Source organism: Rana temporaria, chromosome 3, assembly GCF_905171775.1.
Source record: "Rana temporaria chromosome 3, aRanTem1.1, whole genome shotgun sequence".
Taxonomy (NCBI): Eukaryota; Metazoa; Chordata; class Amphibia; order Anura; family Ranidae; genus Rana; species Rana temporaria.
Genome location: NC_053491.1, coordinates 485,125,934 through 485,150,515, shown reverse-complemented (window position 1 = coordinate 485,150,515; position 24,582 = coordinate 485,125,934). Strand labels below are relative to the sequence as shown.

General features: G+C 53.0%; 1 protein-coding gene across 1 annotated transcript in view; it reads right to left on the bottom strand.

Moving 5' to 3' along the window:
* Positions 1 to 24,301, bottom strand: part of FXR2 (FMR1 autosomal homolog 2) — a 29,576-nt gene extending 5,275 nt beyond the window's left edge. Inside the window, exons 1-12 of the mRNA XM_040347075.1 lie at positions 24,112 to 24,301; positions 20,788 to 20,840; positions 12,487 to 12,580; positions 12,329 to 12,400; positions 11,328 to 11,470; positions 8,841 to 8,934; positions 8,621 to 8,737; positions 5,630 to 5,800; positions 5,467 to 5,545; positions 3,912 to 4,021; positions 2,994 to 3,080; positions 139 to 307 (exon numbers count right to left, since the gene is read on the bottom strand). Coding sequence (XP_040203009.1) covers positions 139 to 307; positions 2,994 to 3,080; positions 3,912 to 4,021; positions 5,467 to 5,545; positions 5,630 to 5,800; positions 8,621 to 8,737; positions 8,841 to 8,934; positions 11,328 to 11,470; positions 12,329 to 12,400; positions 12,487 to 12,580; positions 20,788 to 20,840; positions 24,112 to 24,165 — 1,243 coding nt within the window. The 5' untranslated portion in view covers positions 24,166 to 24,301. The remainder of the gene's footprint in view (positions 1 to 138; positions 308 to 2,993; positions 3,081 to 3,911; positions 4,022 to 5,466; positions 5,546 to 5,629; positions 5,801 to 8,620; positions 8,738 to 8,840; positions 8,935 to 11,327; positions 11,471 to 12,328; positions 12,401 to 12,486; positions 12,581 to 20,787; positions 20,841 to 24,111) is intronic.
* Positions 24,302 to 24,582: the final 281 nt, after the last annotated feature.

The following is a 24,582-nucleotide window of genomic DNA, read 5'->3' as shown; positions in this document are numbered from 1 at the left end:
CATCACAAAATCCAGAAAACCTTACAAGTTACTCAAAAAAACAAAAAACAAAAAAAAAAACCTTCTTTTACCATAAAGTATTGTGTTTAGCGGCATCATAAACCCAGCATTATAATCAGCAGAGTCGCTAAAACTCACCGTAATTTCCTCGGCCTCTACCGGCGACAGAGGCGAAGGTGGTACCTCCTTCTACCTGCCCTCCGATCCTTTCCTTCTCCAACCGGGAGGGGCCAATACGAACCCCGCCTCCCAGGCCCTTCAGCTGATCCTCAATTTGCAGGCGTTGCATCCGAAGCTGATCCAGTTCCTGTATTTGGGGGAGGGGGAAGAGACAGAGGGGTGATTACCGGGGATAAGGGATGGGAGAGCAGAGGGCGACGCGTTTTGCAGGATAGTAACCGCCTTCATACAATTACTAAACTACTACAATTTTACATTAAAAAGCAGGCGCATGCCACAGGAACAGACCTAGACCGGAATACCCTTCAATAACCCCACACAGGCTCTTCATAGACCAGTCGAATATCCAGGGAGACCGAGGATAAAGAAAACTGAGCTGCACGGCTACCAAAACCGAAAGTCTGTCATTAAAACAAGGAGTACATTTCCTGCTAGAAGCAGACTCCAACTAACGCGTTGCGCCTGTAAATGGGCTTCGTCAGAGGAATTCCTCTTCAGTCATGGAAGGAGGACATTAGTCTAGGGGGGGGGGATCAGGTCCCATGAATGCCTCTTAAGGTACTCAGCAGGATCTTCTGACAATCTAGGGAAGCACAGGGACCTCCAGCGATGGCTTCTTTCAAGGAGTACCCAGGTGCTCAAGCCTATCCCTTTCAGTTTTGGGACTACTGGTTGAGGAGGAGCAGATGGCAATGCAATGTCTCCGGCAAAGACAGTGTGGTCAAGACTAGCACTCTCCGGCATAGGGACCGGGCCATTTGTTCTGTCACATGGAGAACTTCCAGACCATTCATGCAAGTCCGGACAATCTAGGGGAAGCACAGGGACCTCCAGCGAGGGTTTCTTGTGAGGAGCATCGAGGTGCACAAACCTATCCCTTTCATTTTTTGGGACTACTAGTTACATAGGTAATCTGGTTGGGGGAAACACACACACACACACACACACACACACGTCTAACCAGTTCAATCAACTGGTTTAGGAGAAGCAGAGGGCAATGTCTCCAGGAAAGGCAACAAGGTAAAGAGTACCACTCATAGTCCTGTCCCTGTATAGGGACCGGGCCAATTTGTTTTGTCACTTGGAGAACTCCCAGACCTTTCTGGGTGATGAAGTTCCTGCTACTCCTAAGCTGAAGTCCGACAGAGCCCAAATCGGGAACCTGTCTCAAGGGGGGGGCATTGTCCAAAGAAGCGGAGACCATCTGATTCTGGGAAGCCAGACTTGGGGACACCCAGCAAGTGAAGTCCCCCTGGAGCGGGGAAAGAAGAGCACCCCATTTAGCTCAAGAGACCGAAGAGTCATGCCAGGGATTTTTTGGTCTATAGCAGGGATATGCAATTAGCGGACCTCCAGATGTTGCAGAACTACAATTCCCATGAGGCATAGCAAGACTGACAGCCACAAGCATGAACCCAGAGGCAGAGGCATGATGGGACTTGTAGTTTTGCAACAGCTGGAGGTCCGCTAATTGCTTATCCCTGGTCTATAGAGACCATCAAGATGTCTCCGACCAGACATTGGCTCTGCTATTGACACATTTGCCTGTAATTGGGTCTGGTCATCGTGACCAGGCAACAGGGGTCGAGGAGAGCTCCTGCAATTGGAGGGGGCGGGACGGACGGACACAGAAACAAGGAGAGCTCCTGCAATGGGGGACGACACAGGAACAGGTTTTGAGGAGAGCTCCTGCAATGAGGGGGAAGACAGGAGCAGGGGTTGAGGAGAGCTCCTGCAATGAGGGAGACACAGGAACAGGGGTCGAGGAGAGCTCCTGCAATGAGGGAGGAACAGGAACAGGGGTCGAGGAGAGCTCCTGCAATGAAGGAGACACAGGAACAGAGGTCGAGGAGAGCTCCTGCAATGAGGGGGACACAGGAACAGGGGGTCGAGGAGAGCTCCTGCAATGAGGGAGACACAGGAACAGGGGGTCGAGGAGAGCTCCTGCAATGAGGGAGACACAGGAACAGGGGGTCGAGGAGAGCTCCTGCAATGAGGGAGACACAGGAACAGGGGTCGAGGAGAGCTCCTGCAATGGGGGAACGACACAGGAACAGGGGTCGAGGAGAACTCCTGCAATGGGGGAACGACACAGGAACAGGGGTCGAGGAGAACTACTGCAATGAGGGGGGGGGGGGGGGGACACAGGAACAGGGGTCGAGGAGAGCTCCTGCAATGAGGGGGGGGGGGGGGGGGGGACAGGAACGGAGGTTGAGGAGAGCTCCTGCAATGAGGGAGACGACACAGGAACAGGGGTTGATTAGACAAGGTGGCATTTCTCCTTCCTTTGTAGGAAATTTCCATTTCACTTCCTCTTCTTATGGGACAGAAAATGAAGGAGGAAATCTACTCCACGGGGTACATGGACAGTGGTCCTATCACTTCCACACCCCATTCTCACCTTTCCTCGTTCCCACGCTGCTGCATATAGGCCCCAGGAACCGGGGGAACGAAAGAAAGCTCTAAACCGGCTAGAACACATCGCTATGGACTTCTGGGCCAATCACGAGGCACCAGAACGGTCACATGGTAGAGCGGGAGCTGGTCACATGATAACCCATGAATGGTACAAATAGAATCTGGTCTTAATACAACACTCTGGGTAATATCTACTGGGGATCCCCTAAGATCCCTGCTATAGGATTGGGGTGAACTAGTCTAAAAATCTTCCAGTGTATGGTCAGCCTCTGCCCGTTATACAATATGGCGGTAATGTGCGCCTCCAGACTGATATAAAAAGAGAAGATCACAAATAGTCCTGAGGGCGGGAACAGATCATTCCATACATTGTAGAAGGAGAGAGACAGACAGACCTGAAGATGGGAGATCTGGTACTCCAGGAGGGCCAACGCCGTGCTGATACTGTCCTGAGTCCCCACAAACATGAACGGCACCATACCCTGCAATACAAGAGAGAAAGAGAAAGGTGAGCCGACAGTGTGATCATCAGAGGGGATCAGTGAGAAGAATGTCCCTTACATTGGTGATCAGTGGGAAGAATGTCCCTTACTTTGGTGATCAGTGGGAAGAATGCTCCTTACATTGGTGATCAGTGGGAAGAATGTTCCTTACATTGGTGATCAGTGGGAAGAATGTTCCTTACATTGGTGATCAGTGGGAAGAATGTTCCTTACATTGGTGATCAGTGAGAAGAATGTCCCTTACTTTGGTGATCAGTGGGAAGAATGCTCCTTACATTGGTGATCAGTGGGAAGAATGTTCCTTACATTGGTGGTCAGTGGGAAGAATGTTCCTTACATTGGTGATCAGTGGGAAGAATGTCCCTTACATTGGTGGTCAGTGGGAAGAATGTTCCTTACATTGGTGATCAGTGGGAAGAATGTCCCTTACATTGGTGATCAGTGAGAAGAATGTCCCTTACATTGGTGATCAGTGGGAAGAATGTTCCTTACATTGGTGATCAGTGAGAAGAATGTCCCTTACATTGGTGATCAGTGGGAAGAATGCTCCTTACATTGGTGATCAGTGAGAAGAATGTCCCTTACATTGGTGATCAGTGGGAAGAATGCCCCTTACATTGGTGATCAGTGGGAAGAATGCCCCTTACATTGGTGATCAGTGAGAAGAATGTCCCTTACATTGGTGATCAGTGGGAAGAATGTCCCTTACATTGGTGTTTAGTGAGAAAAGGGAAGGGGGGGGGGGGGGGGAGCCTTGTATCCGGTCTGACTAGTGGTTGAGATTCATTCAGAGCCGTGAATGTTTTTTACCTCTTTGGTCTCCTCGGTGGCGTCTCCTTCGGCTTCCACCCTCACCCGGACGACACCGGATTTATCTACGATGTCCTGGATGACGTTGCCGTTCTTCCCGATTACCTTTCCTGGAAGAAAACACGCATGAAAATGAGGTGGCCAAGTCACTGTAGGCCAGAAGTAGGGGGCGATGGCGGGAGGTGACCAAGTCACTGTAGGACTGGATAGCCGGAGGAGTGACGACAGACATGGAGACTCCTTTATAGGTAGGTTCATCCAGGAAGGACTGGAGACACTAACTGTAGCCTGGCAGTAGGGTCGGATGGCCGGAGGTGACCAAGTCACTATAGGCCGGCAGTAGGGTTAGGATGGCTGGAGGTGACCAAGTCATTGAAGGCCAGCAGTAGGGTCGGATGGCCGGAGGTGACCAAGTCATTGAAGGCCGGCAGTAGGTTCGGATGGCCGGAGGTGACCAAGTCACTGTAGGCTGGCAGTAGGGTTAGGATGGCAGAAGTTGATTAAGTCACTGTAGGCCAACAGCAGGGTCGGATGGCCGGAAGGTGACCAAGTCACTGTAGGCTGGCAGCAGGGTCGGATGGCTGGAGGTGACCAAGTCATTGAAGGCCGGCAGTAGTGTTAGGATGGTCGGAGGTGACCAAGTCACTGTAGGCCGGCAGTAGGGTCGGATGGCTGGAGGTGACCAAGTCACTGTAGGCCGGAAGTAGGGTTGGGTGGCTGGAGGTAACCAAGTCACTGTAGGCCGGAAGTAGGGTTGGGTGGCTGGAGGAGTGATGGCAGACATGGAGACTCCTTTATAAGTAGGATCATCCAGTGAAGACCGGAGACACTAACTGTAGGCTGGCAGTAGGGTCGGATGGCCGGAAGGTGACCAAGTCACTGTAGGAACAGAGCATGGGCATTCCACTTGGCTCTGGAAACTGGAGCAGCGAATGATACTGCCTCTAGTCTGAATGAAGGAAAAGAGCGTGCACAACACTCCACCCAGCGGCTAGGTGAGCATTTGACCCCCTTGATGTTAATGCCTTTTGCAGTAAAGCCCAGCAGAATTGGAAGATAAAAAAGGGGTGCCCAGCTGTGAAATAACCAAGGAAGCTCCTGGTGCAACTGGACTGAGGATGGGAGTCCCATGTGGTTCTGCAAAACAGGAGTAGCAGGTGACAGATCTTCACCTCCCCCCCCCCCCCCCCCACTAATCTTCAGCAGCTTTAGCCCCTTCCACAGTAAACCCAACGGCAGCCAGGAATTGAAAGGCCATCCAGTGGTAAAATGACCAAGGTAGCTGCAAGTCAGCCTGATCACTGATAGCGTGAGTCTTCATAGACAGGAACAGCGCCGGGACAAGGCTTTGGACCTAGAAAGTTCTTTATCTGGAAGGAGATCCTTACATAGAACCCAGGGCTACGTCCCGGCCAGTCCTGCAAAGATCAGCCCAGAGGGGTCCGGATACGGCACGCCTTAGGCGGAGGAGGATAATCCGGATAGCATGGAAGTCACCAAGAAAGGAAGTTCTATCATACATATACTAGAATACATCTGACAGACCACCACTTACCCACAAGGGCCTTCGGGACGTCCATTGAGGCCTCTGAAAACTCCAGATACCCCCGAGCCTTCCGAACGGCTTCCTCTGACTGCGGAGGGAGACAAAACGCAAACTATTATTTCACCGCCATTATACAGAGTAAGCAACTCCACCAATCAGCACATTGCATCACCTCTCCGTATATCCTGAATGTAAACGTCTCCTCGTCCAGCTCAACGGCGGCCACTCCGGGAACTTTCCGAGCCTGCTGGATGTTCACCCCGTGTGCCCCGATAGCCAGACCAATCAGATCTTCCCGAACTGCAAACTCCTCCCGATACGCCACCGCAATCTGTTTACTGACCTGTAATGACATCAGAGCTGCGTTACCCATCTGGTGCGCCCTCCCCCCCTACAGGCGTCCCCACCGACTCCTTCCCTCCCTCTACAGGCGTCCCCCGCCGACTCCTTCCCTCCCTCTACAGGCGTCCCCCGCCGACTCCTTCCCTCCCTCTACAGGCGTCCCCCGCCGACTCCTTCCCTCCCTCTACAGGCGTCCCCCGCCGACTCCTTTCCGCCCTCTACAGGCGTCCCCCGCCGACTCCTTTCCGCCCTCTACAGGCGTCCCCCGCCGACTCCTTCCCTCCCTCTACAGGCGTCTCCCCCCGACTCCTTCCCTCCCTCCACAGGCGTCCCCCGCTGACTCCTTCCCTCCCCCTACAGGCGTCCCCCGCCGACTCCTTCCCTCCCCCCTACAGGCGTCCCCCGCCGACTCCTTCCCTCCCTCTACAGGCGTCCCCCGCCGACTCCTTCCTTCCCTCCCTCCCTCCCTCTACAGGCGTCCCCCGCCGACTCCTTCCCTCCCTCTACAGGCGTCCCCCGCCGACTCCTTCCCTCCCTCTACAGGCGTCCCCCACCGACTCCTTCCCTCCCTCTACAGGCGTCCCCCGCCGACTCCTTCCCGCCCTCTACAGGCGTCCCCCGCCGACTCCTTTCCGCCCTCTACAGGCGTCCCCCGCCGACTCCTTCCCTCCCTCTACAGGCGTCTCCCCCCGACTCCTTCCCTCCCTCCACAGGCGTCCCCCGCCGACTCCTTCCCTCCCCCTACAGGCGTCCCCCGCCGACTCCTTCCCTCCCCCCTACAGGCGTCCCCCGCCGACTCCTTCCCTCCCTCTACAGGCGTCCCCCGCCGACTCCTTCCTTCCCTCCCTCCCTCCCTCCCTCTACAGGCGTCCCCCGCCGACTCCTTCCCGCCCTCTACAGGCGTCCCCCACAGACTCCTTCCCGCCCTCTACAGGCGTCCCCTGCCGACTCCTTCCTTCCTTCCCGCCCTCTACAGGCGTCCCCCGCCGACTCCTTCCTTCCCTCCCTCCCTCTACAGGCGTCCCCCGCCGACTCCTTCCTTCCCTCCCTCCCTCTACAGGCGTCCCCCGCCGACTCCTTCCTTCCCTCCCTCCCTCTACAGGCGTCCCCCGCCGACTCCTTCCCTCCCTCTGCAGGCGTCCCCCGCCGACTCCTTCCCTCCCTCTGCAGGCGTCCCCCGCCGACTCCTTCCCTCCCTCTGCAGGCGTCCCCCGCCGACTCCTTCCCTCCCTCTGCAGGCGTCCCCCGCCGACTCCTTCCCTCCCTCTGCAGGCGTCCCCCGCCGACTCCTTCCCTCCCTCTGCAGGCGTCCCCCGCCGACTCCTTCCCTCCCTCTGCAGGCGTCCCCCGCCGACTCCTTCCCTCCCTCTGCAGGCGTCCCCCGCCGACTCCTTCCCTCCCTCTGCAGGCGTCCCCCGCCGACTCCTTCCCTCCCTCTGCAGGCGTCCCCCGCCGACTCCTTCCCTCCCTCTGCAGGCGTCCCCCGCCGACTCCTTCCCTCCCTCTGCAGGCGTCCCCCGCCGACTCCTTCCCTCCCTCTGCAGGCGTCCCCCGCCGACTCCTTCCCTCCCTCTGCAGGCGTCCCCCGCCGACTCCTTCCCTCCCTCTGCAGGCGTCCCCCGCCGACTCCTTCCCTCCCTCTGCAGGCGTCCCCCGCCGACTCCTTCCCTCCCTCTGCAGGCGTCCCCCGCCGACTCCTTCCCTCCCTCTGCAGGCGTCCCCCGCCGACTCCTTCCCTCCCTCTGCAGGCGTCCCCCGCCGACTCCTTCCCTCCCTCTGCAGGCGTCCCCCGCCGACTCCTTCCCTCCCTCTGCAGGCGTCCCCCGCCGACTCCTTCCCTCCCTCTGCAGGCGTCCCCCGCCGACTCCTTCCCTCCCTCTGCAGGCGTCCCCCGCCGACTCCTTCCCTCCCTCTGCAGGCGTCCCCCGCCGACTCCTTCCCTCCCTCTGCAGGCGTCCCCCGCCGACTCCTTCCCTCCCTCTGCAGGCGTCCCCCGCCGACTCCTTCCCTCCCTCCGCAGGCGTCCCCCGCCGACTCCTTCCCTCCCTCCACAGGCGTCCCCCACCGACTCCTTCCCTCCCTCCACAGGCGTCCCCCACCGACTCCTTCCCTCCCTCCACAGGCGTCCCCCACCGACTCCTTCCCTCCCTCCACAGGCGTCCTCCCCGACTCCTTCCCTCCCTCTACAGGCGTCCCCCAACTCGAGTAGGAAGAGAACAGACTCGTAGCCATCTTCTATGTGGAGAACAGGAAAAGAGACTCATAGCCCTCTATGTGTGTCACCCTTCAGGAGGAGGGAGGAGAAGAAGAGAGAGGAGGAAAAGAGACTCATAGCCCTCTTCTATGTGTGTCACTCTTCAGGAGGAGAAGAGAGAAGAGGAAGAGGAAAAGACTCATAGCCCTCTTCTATGTGTGTCACCATTGAGGACGATAGACTCATGTCCTATGTGTGTCACTCTACAGGAGAGGAGAACAGAGGAAAGGAGAGGAGAGACTCATAGCCCTCTTCTATGTGTGTCACCCTTCAGGAGGAGAAGAAGAGAGAAGAGGAAAAGAGACTCATAGCCCTCTTCTATGTGTGTCACCCTTCAGGAGGAGAAGAAGAGAGAAGAGGAAAAGAGACTCATAGCCCTCTTCTATGTGTGTCACCATTGAGGACGACAGACTCATATCCTATGTGTGTCACCCTTCAGGAGAGGAAAGGAGAGGAGAGACTTATAGCCCTCTTGTATGTGTGTCACCCTTCAGGAGGAGGGAGGAGGACAGACTCATAGCCCTCTATGCGTGTCACCCTTCAGGAGGAGAACAGACCCCCCCTCACCTCAAGCTGTTTAGCTGCCTCCTCGTTGTGGGTGATGAACCTGAGTTTGGTACGTAGTGCACGTAGGTGGATGTCGCTGAGTAGGGACGACCGTTTGAGGACCGTCTCATCTGTGGACTGGAGGAAAAAGAAAAAGAGAAGGTTAGGTATCAGCTCTTAAGGCCCCTCAGGGAGACCCCCCTGTCCAATCCAATGTGACCCCCCCCAGATCCAGTCTCACCAGTACAACAAGTTCCATTCCAGTTTTGTCCATGAAGACACAGTTGGCCCCCACCACTCTCTTAAACTCCTTGTGGACCTCCACATTGGTTGAACTACAAAAGACAAAGAGGAGAAAAAAAAAAATGCAATTTAGGACTAAAACATGTTTATTATTTGTTGATCAGCAAGAGGCGTCCCTCCCCCACAGACCCCCCCCCCAATACTAAAAATATAAGGAGAAATCCAGTTTAGTTCACAACAAAGGGGGGCGATTTATAAGGAACTCGCATAGCCACCCAGTGTAGGTGAATGTACATTCATGGGGTGACAAAAGACTCATGTATATAGGCGAGATCCGGTGCGGTTTGAATGTAAATCACTGCATTTGACCACTAGATGGCGATACGTATAATCATTCATTATTAAAGTGAAAAGTATTGCATTTGGCCACTAGATGGAGCAATGTATAGGAATTTTGATATATGTAGCTCCCTCTAGTGGCCAAATGCCGTACTTGCAATTTAATAATCAAATTGAAAATACTGCATTTGGCCACTAGATGGCGATATGTATAATCAGCGCTTATTAACCACTTAAGCCCCGGACCAATATGCTGCCTAAAGACACAAGGTGTTTTTACAGTTTGGGACTGCGTCGCTTTAACAGACAATTTCGCGGTCGTGCGACGTGGCTCCCAAACAAAATTGGCGTCCTTTTTTCCCCACAAATAGAGCTTTCTTTTGGTGGTTTTTATTTTTTGCGCTATAAACAAAAATAGATATTTTTTACTTTTTGCTATACTAAATATCCCCCAAAAACATATATAAATTTTTTTTTTTCCCCCTTAGTTTAGGCCGATACATATTCTACCTATTTTTGTAAAAAAAAAAAAAAAAAAAAAAAAAAAATTCGCAATAATCGTTTATCGGTTGGTTTGCGCAAAATTTATAGCGTTTACAAAATAGGGGATAGTTTTATTATTATTTATTTTTTTTACTACTAATGGCGGCGATCAGCGATTTTTTTCGTGACTGCGACATTATGGCGGACACTTCGGACAATTTTGACACATTTTTGGGACCATTGTCATTTTCACAGCAAAAAATGCATTTAAATTGCATTGTTTATTGTGAAAATGACAGTTGCAGTTTGGGAGTTAACCACAGGGGGCGCTGAAGGAGTTAGGGTTCACCTAGTGTGTGTTTACAACTGTAGGGGGGTGTGGCTGTAGGACTGACGTCATTGATCGAGTCTCCCTATAAAGGGGATGACTCGATCGATGCAGCGCCACAGTGAAGCACGGGGAAGCCGTGTTTACATACGGCTCTTCCCGTTCTTCAGCTCCGGGGAGCGATCGCGACGGAGCGGCTATAAACGAATAGCCGCGCCGTCGTCCCGGATCGCTCCCCGAGGGGACCCGACCCCCGCATGTACCGGGGGGGTCCCGATCGGACCCCCCACCCATTTCAAGCAGAGGACTTAAATGTGCCTGTCCGTGCCATTCTGCTGACGTATATGTACATGAGGAGGTCGGCAAGTGGTTAAATAGAAAGTACTGCATTTGGCCACGAGAGGAAGCAGAGTATAGGGATTTTGATATGATATGTAGCTCTCTCTAGTGGCCAAATGCAGTACTTTCAATTTATAAATCGATGATTATACGTATCGCCATCTAGTGGCCAAATGCAGTACCATCAATGATATGTATCGCCATCTAGTGGCCAAAGGCAGCATTTTCAATTTATTGATTATTGCATTAAAGTACTGCATTTGGCCACCTGTCCTTCCTCCAATTTCCATGCAGACCGCCTACATTTCCATGCGGACAGATCCAAAGTTAAAACAGCAACAAGGGCAGAAGATTTAATAGATGGAAAGATGAAGAAAAATTACTGAAGGTCTTCCTTTAAATTGAAAATACTGTATTTGGCCACTAGATGGCGATACGTATAATCATTGATTTATAAATTGAAAGTACTGCATTTGGCCACTAGAGGGAGCAGAGTATAGGCATTTTGATATATGTAGCTCCCTCTAGTGGCCAAATGCAGGGCAATGTGTTGGGGGGGCTACAAGAGGCAGCAACAAGTTGATGGGGCTTTAAATATATGCAGAGCAATAAAAGGGGAAGTGGGGGCCTATGGGAGGCAGCAGAAATGTGAGAGGAGGAGGGGGGGGGGGGCTTTGAGATGCATGAAGAGAAACAGGAGATAAGCAGGGGTAAGTAGGGGGCTATGGGTGGCAGCAAAAATGGGTGGGTTTTAAAATGTATATAAAAAGAGCAATAGGAGGATAATGGGGGTGGGGAGGTCAATGGAGGGGAAGTGAGGGGGGCCTACAGGAGGCAGCAGACAGTTGATGGGGGGGGGGGCACTTTGAGATGTATGAAGAGCAACAGGAGACAATGAATCGGTAAGTTGGGGGCCAATAGGAAGAGAGCAGCATATATAAGGCCGGGTTGCCGTACAGCCCCACCCACTCCAGCCAATCACACGCTCCCACTCACATTTTGCGGAGGTCCTCTGGGATTGGCAGGCAGTATTTGAAGAAGATCCGGCCGACTTGGTTCTGGTTGACGGGTCGCAGGCGGTCAGCGGTGACGATCTCATTGTACGGGGCGTTGCAGACCGAATATTCTATCACATAAAACTGGAAGAGTGGAAGAGGATGGTGAGACTTGCGCCAACACCACCCCCCCAGCCCCGAGTACCCCTTCAATCCGAGTGCCCCTTCCTTGCCCCCTTCAATCCGAGTGCCCCTTCCCAGCCCCCTTCAATCCGAGTGCCCCTTCCCCTTCAATCCGAGTGCCCCTTCAATCCGAGTGCCCCTTCCCCTTCCCAGCCCCCTTCAATCCGAGTGCCCCTTCCCCTTCCCAGCCCCCTTCAATCCGAGTGCCCCTTCCCCTTCAATCCGAGTGCCCCTTCAATCCGAGTGCCCCTTCCCAGCCCCCTTCAATCCGAGTGCCCCTTCCCAGCCCCCTTCAATCCGAGTGCCCCTTCCCCTTCCCAGCCCCTTTCAATCCAAGTGCCCCTTCCCCTTCAATCCGAGTGCCCCTTCAATCCGAGTGCCCCTTCCCAGCCCCCTTCAATCCGAGTGCCCCTTCCCAGCCCCCTTCAATCCGAGTGCCCCTTCCCAGCCCCCTTCAATCCGAGTGCCCCTTTCCCTTCAATCCGAGTGCCCCTTCCCCTACAATCCGAGTGCCCCTTCCCCGCCCCCTACAATCCGAGTGCCCCTTCCCCGCCCCCCTACAATCCGAGTGCCCCTTCCCCGCCCCCTACAATCCGAGTGCCCCTTCCCCGCCCCCTACAATCCGAGTGCCCCTTCCCCTTCAATCCGAGTGCCCCCCTTCCCAGCCCCCTTCAATCCGAGTGCCCCTTCCTAGCCCCCTTCAATCCGAGTGCCCCTTCCCCTTCAATCCGAGTGCCCCTTCCCAGCCCCCTTCAATCCGAGTGCCCCTCCCCCTTCCCAGCCCCACACCCCTTCAATCCGGGTGCCCCGTGTACTCACATCGCCCTTTATCATCCGGACCTGAGCCAACCACCACCCGGACGGCTCCTGGTCGTTGGGGTGGGACAACACCTGGAAGGAAGGTCACAAGGTTACGTCATTCCAATACATACAAAGCTCCGTCCAATCGTATCGATCCCGCTATGGCGCCTCATTACCTCCACCTGGTCCTCCTCGGAGATCTCCAGAGTCTCAGCAGCAGGGGGCGGAAGTCTCACTTCACAGATGGGCACTTGTCTTTCGGGGAAGGAGCTGGTGGGGGAGGGGAGGCACAAAAGTTAGGAGATATAAATCCTGATAGGATGACATTACCTTCCTCCTGAGAGCTCCTGGTCACCGTTTTAGAGAGTTGGCTGTAAAGTCTCCTGATCATGTGATTACTATAATAGCCAATCACGATGATTGAAGAAGCTGCCCCCCTCCCCCATATTTTTCGGAAACCCTTAAAGGGCCAGCGGCCAGGCGTTTGGTTTACTCTCAGCACATGAAATCCTATTTTCATGTTTCCTCACCCCATTTTCCGACATCGACAAGAGTGTTGCCACCCTATAACAGGAAGTGGCTGAGCCAGCACCTTTCACGGCAGGATCACCAGGGATTATTTTATTTCCCGATGGGAACGGTGGTCCATGCCTGCATCTCTATCAAAGCCCATGACAACACAGGACCATACGAGGGAGACAGGGACAGAGCGTTGTCACCAGTGACGGCCCGTGCATTGTGGGCGCCGGCCTCACTAGCCCTGTGCCCGACCCCTTTCAGAGGCTCCAATAGGCTTAAAAAAAAAAGGGTGGGCTCGGGGAGCAGAGCACTACGTCCCGATTCTACCCAGTTGTGCGACGAGAGCAAATTACTTTTCACACTAAATCTCTCGCCAATCAGGAAGCAGGTGTGAAACCCGTTTCCCGATTGGCCAAAACGTCAGGTGATCCTATTGGACGCCCAACGTGAAGCCAGGGAGGAAGCTGCTGGAGCCGGAGAGGAAGCCTGCCACCCTGGGATCTGCTGCCTGGACCTCTAGAGATGCTGCCCGCACCCCGCCACCCTGGAGCTGCCGCCACCCTGGATGACACCCCCCCCCCCCATCTATCTGGATTAATCTATCTAGGTAAGTGCCGAACCAACCAGCAGACGCGTGGGTGTATGGCGGGAGGTGGTAGCGTTAGTGCTGCCCTGGAGCCGCTGCCCGCACCCCGCTGGGTGACACCCCCTATCTATCTGGATTTATCTATCCAGGTAAATGCCAAACCAACCGGCAGACGTTTGGGGGCAGGGGTGGGTGATAGTGCTACCCTGGAGCCGCTGCCCGCACCCCATCACCAAGGAGATGCTTCCCGCACCCCGCCACCAAGGAGACGCTGCCCGCACCCTGCTGGATGACACCCCCCCCCATCTATCTGGATTAATCTATCCAGGTAAGTGCCGAACCAACCAGCAGACGCGTGGGTGGGTGTATGGAGGGAGGTGAGAGCTTTAGTGCTACCCTGGAGCCGCTGCCCGCACCCCACCACCAAGGAGCCGCTGCCCGCACCCCGCTGGGTGAACCCCCCCCCCCATCTATCTGGATTAATCTATCCAGGTAAGTGCCGAACCAACCGGCAGAAGTTTGGGGGGTGGGCGAGAGTGTTACCCTGGAGCTGCTGCCCGCACCCCATCACCAAGGAGACGCTGCCCGCACCCCGCCACCAAGGAGACGCTGCCCGCACCCTGATGGGTGACACCCCCTATCTATCTGGATTCATCTATCTAGGTAAGTGCCGAACCAACCAGCAGACGCGTGGGTGGGTGTATGGAAGGGAGGTGGGAGCGTTAGTGCTACCCTGGAGCCGCTGCCCGCACGCCGCTGGGTGACACCCCCTATCTATCTGGATTTATCTATCCAGGCAAGTGCCAAATCAACTGGCAGACGTTTGGGGGCAGATGATATCGTTAGTGCTACCCTGGAGCCGCTGCCCACACCCCGCCACCAAGGAGACACTGCCCACACCCTGCTTGGTGACACCCTCTATCTGGATTCATCTATCCAGGTAAGTGCCGAAACAACTGGCAGACACGTGGGTGGGAGCGTTAGTTCCCCCGCCACCAGGATGGTGGTTGTTTGCCGCCCCCCAAAAAATAAAACCACACACACACACACACACACACACACACACACACACACACACACACACACATATATATATATATACATATATATATATATATACATATATATATATATATATATATATATATATATATATATATATATATATATATAGTTGTCGCACTATAACAGGAAGTACCTGAGCAAGTGCCTTTGATGGCAGGCATAGTCCACTGTTGTCACCCTCAGGAAATAAAATAATATCCGGTGATCCTGCCACAAGGGCCCTTGCTCAGGCACTTCCTGTTATGAGGTGACAACAACCTGTTCCCCGTCTCTCAAATATACCCCCCATGTTGTCACCCTGTCACATGGTCTTCCAATAGAGACTCAGGATCACCAGGGATGTTCCCCACCCCCCGATATTGGAAGCCCATGTGACAACACGGGAGGATATTTGGGAGACAGGGACAGAGCGTTGTCACCCTCTAACAGGAAGTACCCGAGCAAGGAGCCTTTGTGGCAGGATCACCAGGGATTATTTTATTTCCCGATAGTGACAGCAGTGGACTATGTCTGCATCTCTATCAAGGCCCAAAAGCATATTTGGGAGACAGGGACAGAGCGTTGTCACCCTAACAGGAAGTGTATTAACAGGGGCCTTTGTGGCAGGATCACCGGGGGTTATTTTATTTCCTGATAGTGACAACAGTGGACTATGTCGGTCTCTCCAACAGAAGCCAATGTGACAACACGGGAGGACATTTGAGAGACAGGGAACAGAGCGTTGTCACCCTCTAACAGGAAGTGGGATTATTTTATTTCCCGATAGTGACAACAGTGGACTATGCCTGCATCTCTATTGGAAGCCCATGTGACAACACGGGAGGATATTTGGGAGACAGGGACAGAGCGTTGTCACCCTCTAACAGGAAGTACCTGAGCAAGGCAGGATCACCAGGGATTATTTTATTTCCTCATAGTGATAACAGTGGACTATGCCTGCATCTCTATCAAGGCCCAAAAGCAGATTTGGGAGACAGGGACAGAGCGTTGTCACCCTAACAGGAAGTATATTAACAGGGGCCTTTGTGGCAGGATCACCGGGGGATTATTTTATTTCCTGATAGAGAGACCGACATAGTCTACTGTTGTCACTAACAGAAGCCCATGTGACAGGGTGACAACACGGGAGCATATTTGGGAGACAGGGACAGAGCGTTGTCACCCTCTAACAGGAAGTGGGATTATTTTATTTCCCGATAGTGACAACAGTGGACTATGCCAGCATCTCTATTGGAAGCCCATGTGACAGGTTGACAACGTAGGAGAGCAAATGGGGAGAGAGTTGTCACCCCATAACAGGAAGTGCCTATTACTGGAAGCCCATGTGACAGGGTGACAACGTAGGAGAGCAGATGGGGAGAGAGTTGTCACCCCATAACATGAAGTGCCTATTACTGGAAGCCCATGTGACAGAGTGACAACACGGGAGGATATTTGGGAGACAGGGATAAAGCGTTGTCACCCTATAAACAGGAAGTGCCTGAGCAAGGATATTTCATGGCAGGATCGCCAGACACTATTATATTTCCTGGTGGTGACAACCACGGGCCAGACTTTTGTCTCCATCGGGAACCTGTATGACAAGAGGTGACAACGTAGTAGCATGTTTTGGGGGGGGGAGAGGTGGACAAAGCGTTGTCACCCTATAACAGGAAGTGCCTAAAGGAAGGACCTTCACGAAGAGATCACCAAAAGATGCTTTTAATAGAAGTTCTTTTGAATCTTTTTTTATAATGATCCCCGACGATCCTTCCAAATGATGGTCTTTATTCAGGCACTTCCTGTTATTGGGGTGACAACCATCTCCCACTTCCTCTCCTGCGTTGTCACCCTGCCACATGGGCCTCCAATTAAAAGACTCCGGATCACCAGGGATCCCCCCCCCCGATAGCGACTACAGTGGACTATGCCTGCGTCTCTATTGGAAGGCCATGTGATCGAGTGACAACACAAGAGCATAATTTGGGAGACACAGCCCATGGTTGTCACCACCAGGGAATAGAATTATTCCCCAGTGATCCTGCCACAAAGACCCCTTTGCTCAGGCACTTCCTGTTAGAGGGTGACAACGCTCTGTTCCCTGTCTCTCAAACATGCTCCCGTGTTGTCACCCGGTCACATGGGCATCCAATAGAGATGCAGGCATATAGCTAGATTCAGAAAGCCCGCCGCATCTTTGCGTATCGTATTTACACTACGCCGCCGTAAGTTTGCAAGGCAAGTACTGTATTCACAAAGTACTTGACTGCCAAGTTACGGCGACGTAGCGTAAATGCGGCCGGCGTAAGCGCGCCCAATTCAAATGAGGATGTGGGGGGGCATGTTTTATGTATATGAAGTGTGACCTGACGTTTTTTTTTTTTTTTTTAAGAACGGCGCTTGCGCCGTCCGTGTACATATCCCAGTGTGCATTGCGGCTAAGTACGCCACACGGACGTATTGGTTTCGACGTGAACGTAAATTACGCCCAGCCCCATTCACGGACGACTTACGCAAATTTCGACGCGGGAACGACGGCCATACTTAACATTACTAGTCCAGCTATTTGATGGAATAACTATACGCCTGAAAATGCCTTACGTAAACGGCGCATCTTTACTGCGACGGGCAAGCGTACGTTCGTGAATCGGCGTATCTAGTGATTTACATATTCTACGCCGAACGCAATGGAAGCGCCACCTAGCGGTCAGCCTAAAAATTACACTTTAACATACGACGGTGTATGACACTTACGCCGCTCGTATCTGAGCCTAATTTAAGCGTATCTGGTTACCAGAATACACTTAAATTTGCGTCGGCGCAGATTCAGACTTAGGCTGGCGTATATATGGATATGCCGGCCTAAGTCTTTCTGAATCCACCTAATAGTCCACTGTTGTCCCTGTCAGGGGGGGGGGGAATATATAATCTCTGGTGATCCTGAATCTCTATTGGAAGGCCATGTGACAGGGTGACAACACGAGAGCATAATATGGGAGACAGGGAGCAGAGCGTTGTCACCTTATATAAAAAAAGGAAGAGCCTTTCATGGTAGGATCAGCAGAGATTTCGTTTTTTCTTCCCGATAGTGACAACAGTGGACTATGCCTATATAAAAAATATCAGAATTTATCCGAAGATAGTACTGATCCAAGCGCTCTATGGATATAGTGTGATATCTACTGAGATATGTGAAGTGGTAGTTTTTGGCAGAATAGCAGCTATTATAAAAGAAATGCTAGAAATTAGGAAAGGTGTCTCTATATGGAAACACTAACAGCGCTTAGGTAAAAGAAAAAAAATCTAAAATTACCCCTCTGCTTATGGTGATAGATATTCACCCTTGGTGAGAGCAATTGTCACTCCAAATCAATCATATACCATGAGTGAAAAAGAAGAGCACAAAACCTCACTGAAATGATAATGGTTGAAATTGCAAAAGAAACGATGATACAAAGTCCATTTACCAAAAAAACGCATTAGCATAAAAAAGTCTCTAAAATCATTGTAATTCCTGTGCGTTGTTATACTCCTGAAGTGTCCACACAAAGATCTTCACATACAGGTCTCCCTTATGCCGCGTACACACCATCGTTTTCTGCGATGGAAAAAAACGTCATTTTCAAAAACGTCAATTTAATTGACCGTGTGTGGGCAAAAACGTCGTTTTATGTCTTCTAAAAAACGACAGAAAAAAATTGAAGCATGCTTCAATTTTATGTGTCGTTTTTGGCCGACGTCGTTTTCTGTGTTCTAAACATTGACCGTGTGTACGTAAAAACGTCGATTTAAGCCCGCGCATGCTCAGAAGCAAGTTAGGAGACGGCAGCGCTCATTCATGTAAAACGACTGTTCAGAATGGAATCAGCACATTCGTTAAGGTGTTTTTCAGCTTATAGACAAGAAAACGAAATTTAAAGCACAGTCACTGAAAATCACGAATCGTATCTCACCAAACTTTTACTAACACGCAGCAACACGATATCAGCAAAAGAGGCCGTCTTCCGCATGGAAACGACCCTTTATAGTGACGTCGTGCGTGATTGACGGAACTGCGCTGTGCTAGAGCGTTGTGAAAAAGCGATGGTGTGTATGCTATGTCGTTGTTCAAATTGAAGTTTGAAAAATGACGTTTTTTTAAAGCACATAAAGCGTCGCATTTTTCCATCGCAGAAAACGATGGTGTGTACGCGGCATTAGGAGTTCTACTCACCAGATGCCTATGGTGTAATCAGCCTTGAGAACTCCTGTGATCCTGCTGGGCTCCTTCAAATGGTATGCCTAGGATGTATCCTGGAAGACTCTAAATATCTTTCCTCCTATTACCAGCGTCTCTCGGTGGAGTGGATGGGTAATCAAGGGCAGAGTATGATCATGGAAAATAAGCATAGGAAAGAAACATAGTGTGATACTGCTTTTTATTCAAACCAAGCCCCTCACAAAATGTTATGCTTACAATGTAATAGAAAAATACAGGCACATCAGATGTTAGGACTATTAGCTCACGTAGCTATGTTGCTTGTCAGCTCAGCTCCAGCTGACAAGTTGCTCGTTCTATACAACTGCTGTCTGTATGGGTGTAGACTCGTCGTGTAGCCACGCCCTGACGCGTTTCGGGATTGGTTCCCGTCTTCAGAGGGAGCAACTTGTCAGCTGGAGCTGAGCTGACAAGCAACATAGCTACGTGAGCTAATAGTCCTAACATCTGATGTGCCTGTATTTTTCTATTACATTGTAAGCATAACATTTTGTGAGGGGCTTGGTTTGAATAAAAAGCAGTATCACACTATGTTTCTTTCCTATGCTTATTTTCCATGATCATACTCTGCCCTTGATTACCCATCCACTCCACCGAGACACGCTGGTAATAGGAGGAAAGATATTTAGAGTCTTCCAGGATACATCCTAGGCATACCATTTGAAGGAGCCCAGCAGGATCACAGGAGTTCTCAAGGCTGATTACACCATAGGCATCTGGTGAGTAGAACTCCTAAGGGAGACCTGTATGTGAAGATCTTTGTGTGGACACTTCAGGAGTATAACAACGCACAGGAATTACAATGATTTTAGAGACTTTTTTATGCTAATGCGTTTTTTTGGTAAATGGACTTTGTATCATCGTTTCTTTTGCAATTTCAACCATTATCATTTCAGTGAGGTTTTGTGCTCTTCTTTTTCACTCATGGTATATGATTGATTTGGAGTGACAATTGCTCTCACCAAGGGTGAATATCTATCACCATAAGCAGAGGGGTAATTTTAGATTTTTTTTTTTTACCTAAGCGCTGTTAGTGTTTCCATATAGAGACACCTTTCCTAATTAGTGGACTATGCCTACATCTCTATTGGAGGCCCATGTGGCAACGTAGGAGAGCGAGTGGGAGACAGTTGTCACCCCATAACAGGAAGTGCCCGAACAAGGACCAGCATCGGAAGGATCGTCAGAGAAAGATCGTCAAGAGACAGATTCAAGCCAACTTCTATTAAAAGCATGCTTGGCGATCCCACCATGGAGGTCCTCCCTTAGGCACTTCCTGTTATAAGGTGACAACATCTGTCCATGTCCCCCAAGCATGCTCCCGACGTTGTCACCCTGTCATACAGGATCCCAATGGAGAAGAAAGCATGGCCCATGGTGGTCACCACCAGAAAATAGAATAATCCCCGGTGATCCTGCCACAAAGGCCCGTGCTCAGGCAACTTCCTGTTACAGGGTGACAACGCTCTGCTCCTGTCTTTTTCTGTGTTGTCACCTTGCCACACGCTCCCCCTGGTGGAGACCACAATGCAGGTAGATGTACAGCTGATCAGGGTGGATCATTGTCTATGCCCCCCCCCCCCCCACTCCTGCCCAAGTCAAGAATAAGCCCCACCCACTCCTGGCCCTAAGTCCCAACCCCCGGTCACACTACCTTTATAGTTGCTCAAGCTACAAAGTTCCACAGTGGAATGGCAGGGGAGGAGTGGCTTCGTTTTGACTTGGGTGGAAGTCAAGGGCCCCATGGAACCACCCAACAGAGGACGACAGGGAATCCAGCATGAGGGCCACACTTTAGCCTGGAATCTTTTTTTTTTGGGGGGGGGGGGGTAGTTAACTGCTAGGCTGCCACCTGCTGGCTTCTTCTACCCCTTGGGAACCTCAACTGGTGTTGCTGGTCAGTTTGGGATGTTCCGGGTCAGTTTGGGATGTTCCGGGTCAGTTTGGGATGTTCCATGGGGGATCTCCCAGTCCTCCTTGGTGGGGCCCGATACAAATCCCAATGGTGGTGTCCCCCTCCCCCAAAGGGCTCCCGCCACCCATAGACCCGGCCCTGCCATGTAGACTTACTTGTTGGGGAATGACACCGTGACGGTCTCCTCGTGAACATCCTGAACATAACCCTGGAAGACAGAGAGAGAGAGAGGAGGTGAGTGTCCCCGCCCTCCGATAGACAGGAAGTGACCCCACACCCCCAACCACAGGACATACATTCTACAAAGCCGTCCAAGAGGAAGAGGGGTCAGAAGGCTGCTGATGGGGTAGTAGGGTTAGGAACGGGCAGGAGAAGGGCCGTAAGAGGGAGCAGGGGTACAAGGGTCCGTGGGGTTAGGAGGGGGCAGGGGTACAAGGGTCCGTGGGGTTAGGAGGGGGCAGGGGTACAAGGGTCCGTGGGGTTAGGAGGGGGCAGGGGTACAAGGGTCCGTGGGGTTAGGAGGGGGCAGGGGTACAAGGGTCCGTGGGGTTAGGAGGGGGCAGGGGTACAAGGGTCCGTGGGGTTAGGAGGAAGGTGGTAGGAGGGAGCAGGGGTACAAGGGTCCGTAGGGTTAGGAGGAAGGTGGGGGCAGGGGTACAAGGGTCCGTGGGGTTAGGAGGAAGGTGGTAGGAGGGGGCAGGGGTCGGCAGATGGAAGGATCAGGGATCAGTTGGGTTAGAAGGAAGGTGAGGGGTCAGCAGATGATAGGAGGTGGGCTAAAGGGCCCATTGGGGGCAGGTGAAAGGTGATAGAATAGGGCATGGTGAGGGGTCAGCATATGATAGAAGGGGGGCAGGGGGTTGGCAGGGTCAGCAGATGATAGGAGACGGCAGGGGTCGGCAAGGTGGAAGGAGGGGGCAGGGTAAGGGGTCCGCAGAGTGGTCTAGGAAAAAGGTGGAGATCTATGTAGATGGTAGAAAAGGGACGGAGTCAGGGGTCCGCAGAGTGGGCTAGGAAAAAGGTGGAGATCTATGTAGATGGTAGAAAAGGGACGGAGTCAGGGGTCCGCAGAGTGGGCTAGGAGGAAGGTGGGGATATATGTAGGTGATAGAAGGAGAAGGGGGCGGGGTCAGGGGTCCGCAGGGTGGGAATATATGTAGGTGGTAGAAAAGGGACAGGGTCAGGGGTCCGCAGAGTGGGCTAGGAGGAAGGTGGGGATATATGTAGGTGGTAGAAGAGGGGCGGGGTCGGGGGGTCCGCAGAGTGGGCTAGGAGGAAGGTGGGGATATATGTAGGTGGTAGAAGAGGGACGGGGTCGGGGGGTCCGCAGAGTGGGCTAGGAGGAAGGTGGGGATATATGTAGGTGGTAGAAGAGGGGCGGGGTCAGGGGTCCGCAGAGTGGGCTAGGAGGAAGGTGGGGATATATGTAGGTGGTAGAAGGGGGCGGGGTTGGCAGATGATAGGAAGGTGCAGGGTTAGGGGTTGGTAGGGTGGGATTAGGGGTAGAAAGGAGCAAGGTTAGGGGTCTGCAGAGTGGAGTTAGGAGGAAGGTGGTAGGAGATCAGGGGGTCGTGCAGTAGAAGAGGGCACAGTCAGGGCGGGGTCGGCTGAGTAGGGAGGAGGGTGGTAGGAAAGACCATAGGGGGGCAGTAGTGTGGGGTATCTGGGGAAGGTACGGTAGGTGTTCCCAGTGATAGGAGGTGGTGTGGTGGGTAGTAGGAGTAGAATAGAAGGTATGGCGGTCATTATTGGGATAGAGTAGTGATGTTTGGACAGGGGGGGGGGGGGGGGGGTTATATGACGGCCAGTATTGGGGTACAGTAGTAGAGGTGGAGCTGTGGTAATCAGAGCGGAGTAGTAGGTAGGAGGGGTAGTAGGGGGAGGGGGTAGTAGTGGGCAGAGTTGAAGTATGGTGGGTAGTATTGAGTAGGGGGTATGGAGATCACTATTGGGGTACAGTAGTATGGATATTAGGGTGGAGTATTGGGGTGATGGTGGATCTGGTTTAGTGTGGTGTCAAGTAGATAATGGTAAGTGAACAGTGAAGTACGCTGGTCAGTATTGGGGGGATGGTACAGTCGTCAGTATTGGGGGGATGGTATGGTGGTTAGTGATGTGAGGGGGGGGGGAGATGGTACGGTGGTCAGTATTGGGGTGGGGTCGGGGATGGGGGACGACGACAGAGGAGCAGGGGGGCAATAGAGGAGCATGGGGGGAGGGGACAGACAGCTGACCCAACAGCTATGGCCTGGGAGTTTCTAACTTCTGCCTAATCTTGTCCCATAAGGGGGGGCACCGAACTGATTATTTGCCCCGGGTGAAATAATGTCTAGCTTCCCCACTGGTACTGCCTATAAGAGTACCAGTACCAGCCGTTCTACTCTAATAAAGTAGAATGACTAGTGGCTAGTGAAGGGGGAGAGGGGGCTTGGGTGGCCGGGGGGGTTCGGGAGTTGTCCGGCCGCCATGGGAGAGACCTGTCAAAGTGGGCCAGTCTGGATGAAGTCCAGGGCCAAATTTTTGTCCCAGTCCAGCCCTGGGGGGGGGGGGGGGTAGTATTAGGGTGATGGGGGGGGGGTTGTGATGTGTGGGGGGGGTAGTATTGGGGTGATGGTACAGTGGTCAGTATTGGGGTGATGGGGGGGGTTGTGATGTGTGGGGGAGGGGTAGTATTGGGGGGGGTTGTGATGTGTGGGGGAGGGGTAGTATTGGGGTGTACAGAGGTTATGGAGGTCAGTGAGTAGTATTGGGGGGTATAGTGATGTAGTATTGGGGTGATGGGGGGGGAGGGGTTGTGATGTGTGGGAGGGGTAGTATTGGGGTGATCGGGGGGAGGGGTTGTGATGTGTGGGAGGGGTAGTATTGGGGTGATGGTACAGTGGTCAGTATTGGGGGTAATGGTTGCGATGTGTGGGGGAGGGGTAGTATTGAGGGGGGTGATACAGTAGTCAGTATTGGGGTAGTATTAGGGTGATGGGTAGTGTGGGGGAGAGGTAGTATTGGGGTGATGGGGGGAGGGGTTGTGATGTGTGGGGGAGGGGTAGTATTGGGGTGATGGGGGGAGGTACAGTGGTCAGTATTGGGGTGATGGGGGGAGGGGTTGTGATGTGTGGGGGAGGGGTAGTATTGGGGTGTACAGAGGTTATGGAGGGCGGTGAGTAGTATTGGGGGGTGTAGTGATGTAGTATTGGGGTGATGGGGGGAGGGGTTGTGATGTATGGGGGAGGGGTAGTATTGGGGTGATGGGGGGAGGTACAGTGGTCAGTATTGGGGTGATGGGGGGAGGGGTTGTGATGTGTGGGGGAGGGGTAGTATTGGGGTGTACAGAGGTTATGGAGGACGGTGAGTAGTATTAGGGGTGTAGTGATGTAGTATTGGGGTGCAGTGGGGGAGGGGTGGTGCGGTGGGGATGGTATTTCCTCCCCTAGAGGGCTCCGTCCCCGGTACTCTCCCCTCCCCCCTCGGGGAGTCTCACTCACCGTGTAGAAGGCTCCGGTCTCGGCTCTCACTTCCACCTCGATCCCCTCCATCATACCGCACGCCGCTCTGCCTGCACACACACACACGGCTCAACCCTCATTGGCCGGAAGTTTCCTGACTCCGCCGCTGATTGGTCACGGGAACTTTCTCGCTCACCAATCACGGCTCCCAACAAAACCCCACGACCGGACGCCGAGATCCTAGACCTCCGATTGGCTCTTGGTGTAAAGATGGGGCCGCTGATTGGACACTTAGGCGCATGGGCACTGCGCTGACAGCTGCAGGGAGTCTCGGCCAGTGGGCGGGATTAAGCAATGGCTACGCCGTGATTGGTGGCGGCCGAGTTACTATAGCAACATAAACGTATAAGGACAAACTACAAAAATAGCAGCGTGCTTGGGAGATGATTGGGCTCTCCGAGACAGGGGTGGGGTCACCGCGAAAGCTCCGCCTCCTTTACGGTCCTAAGC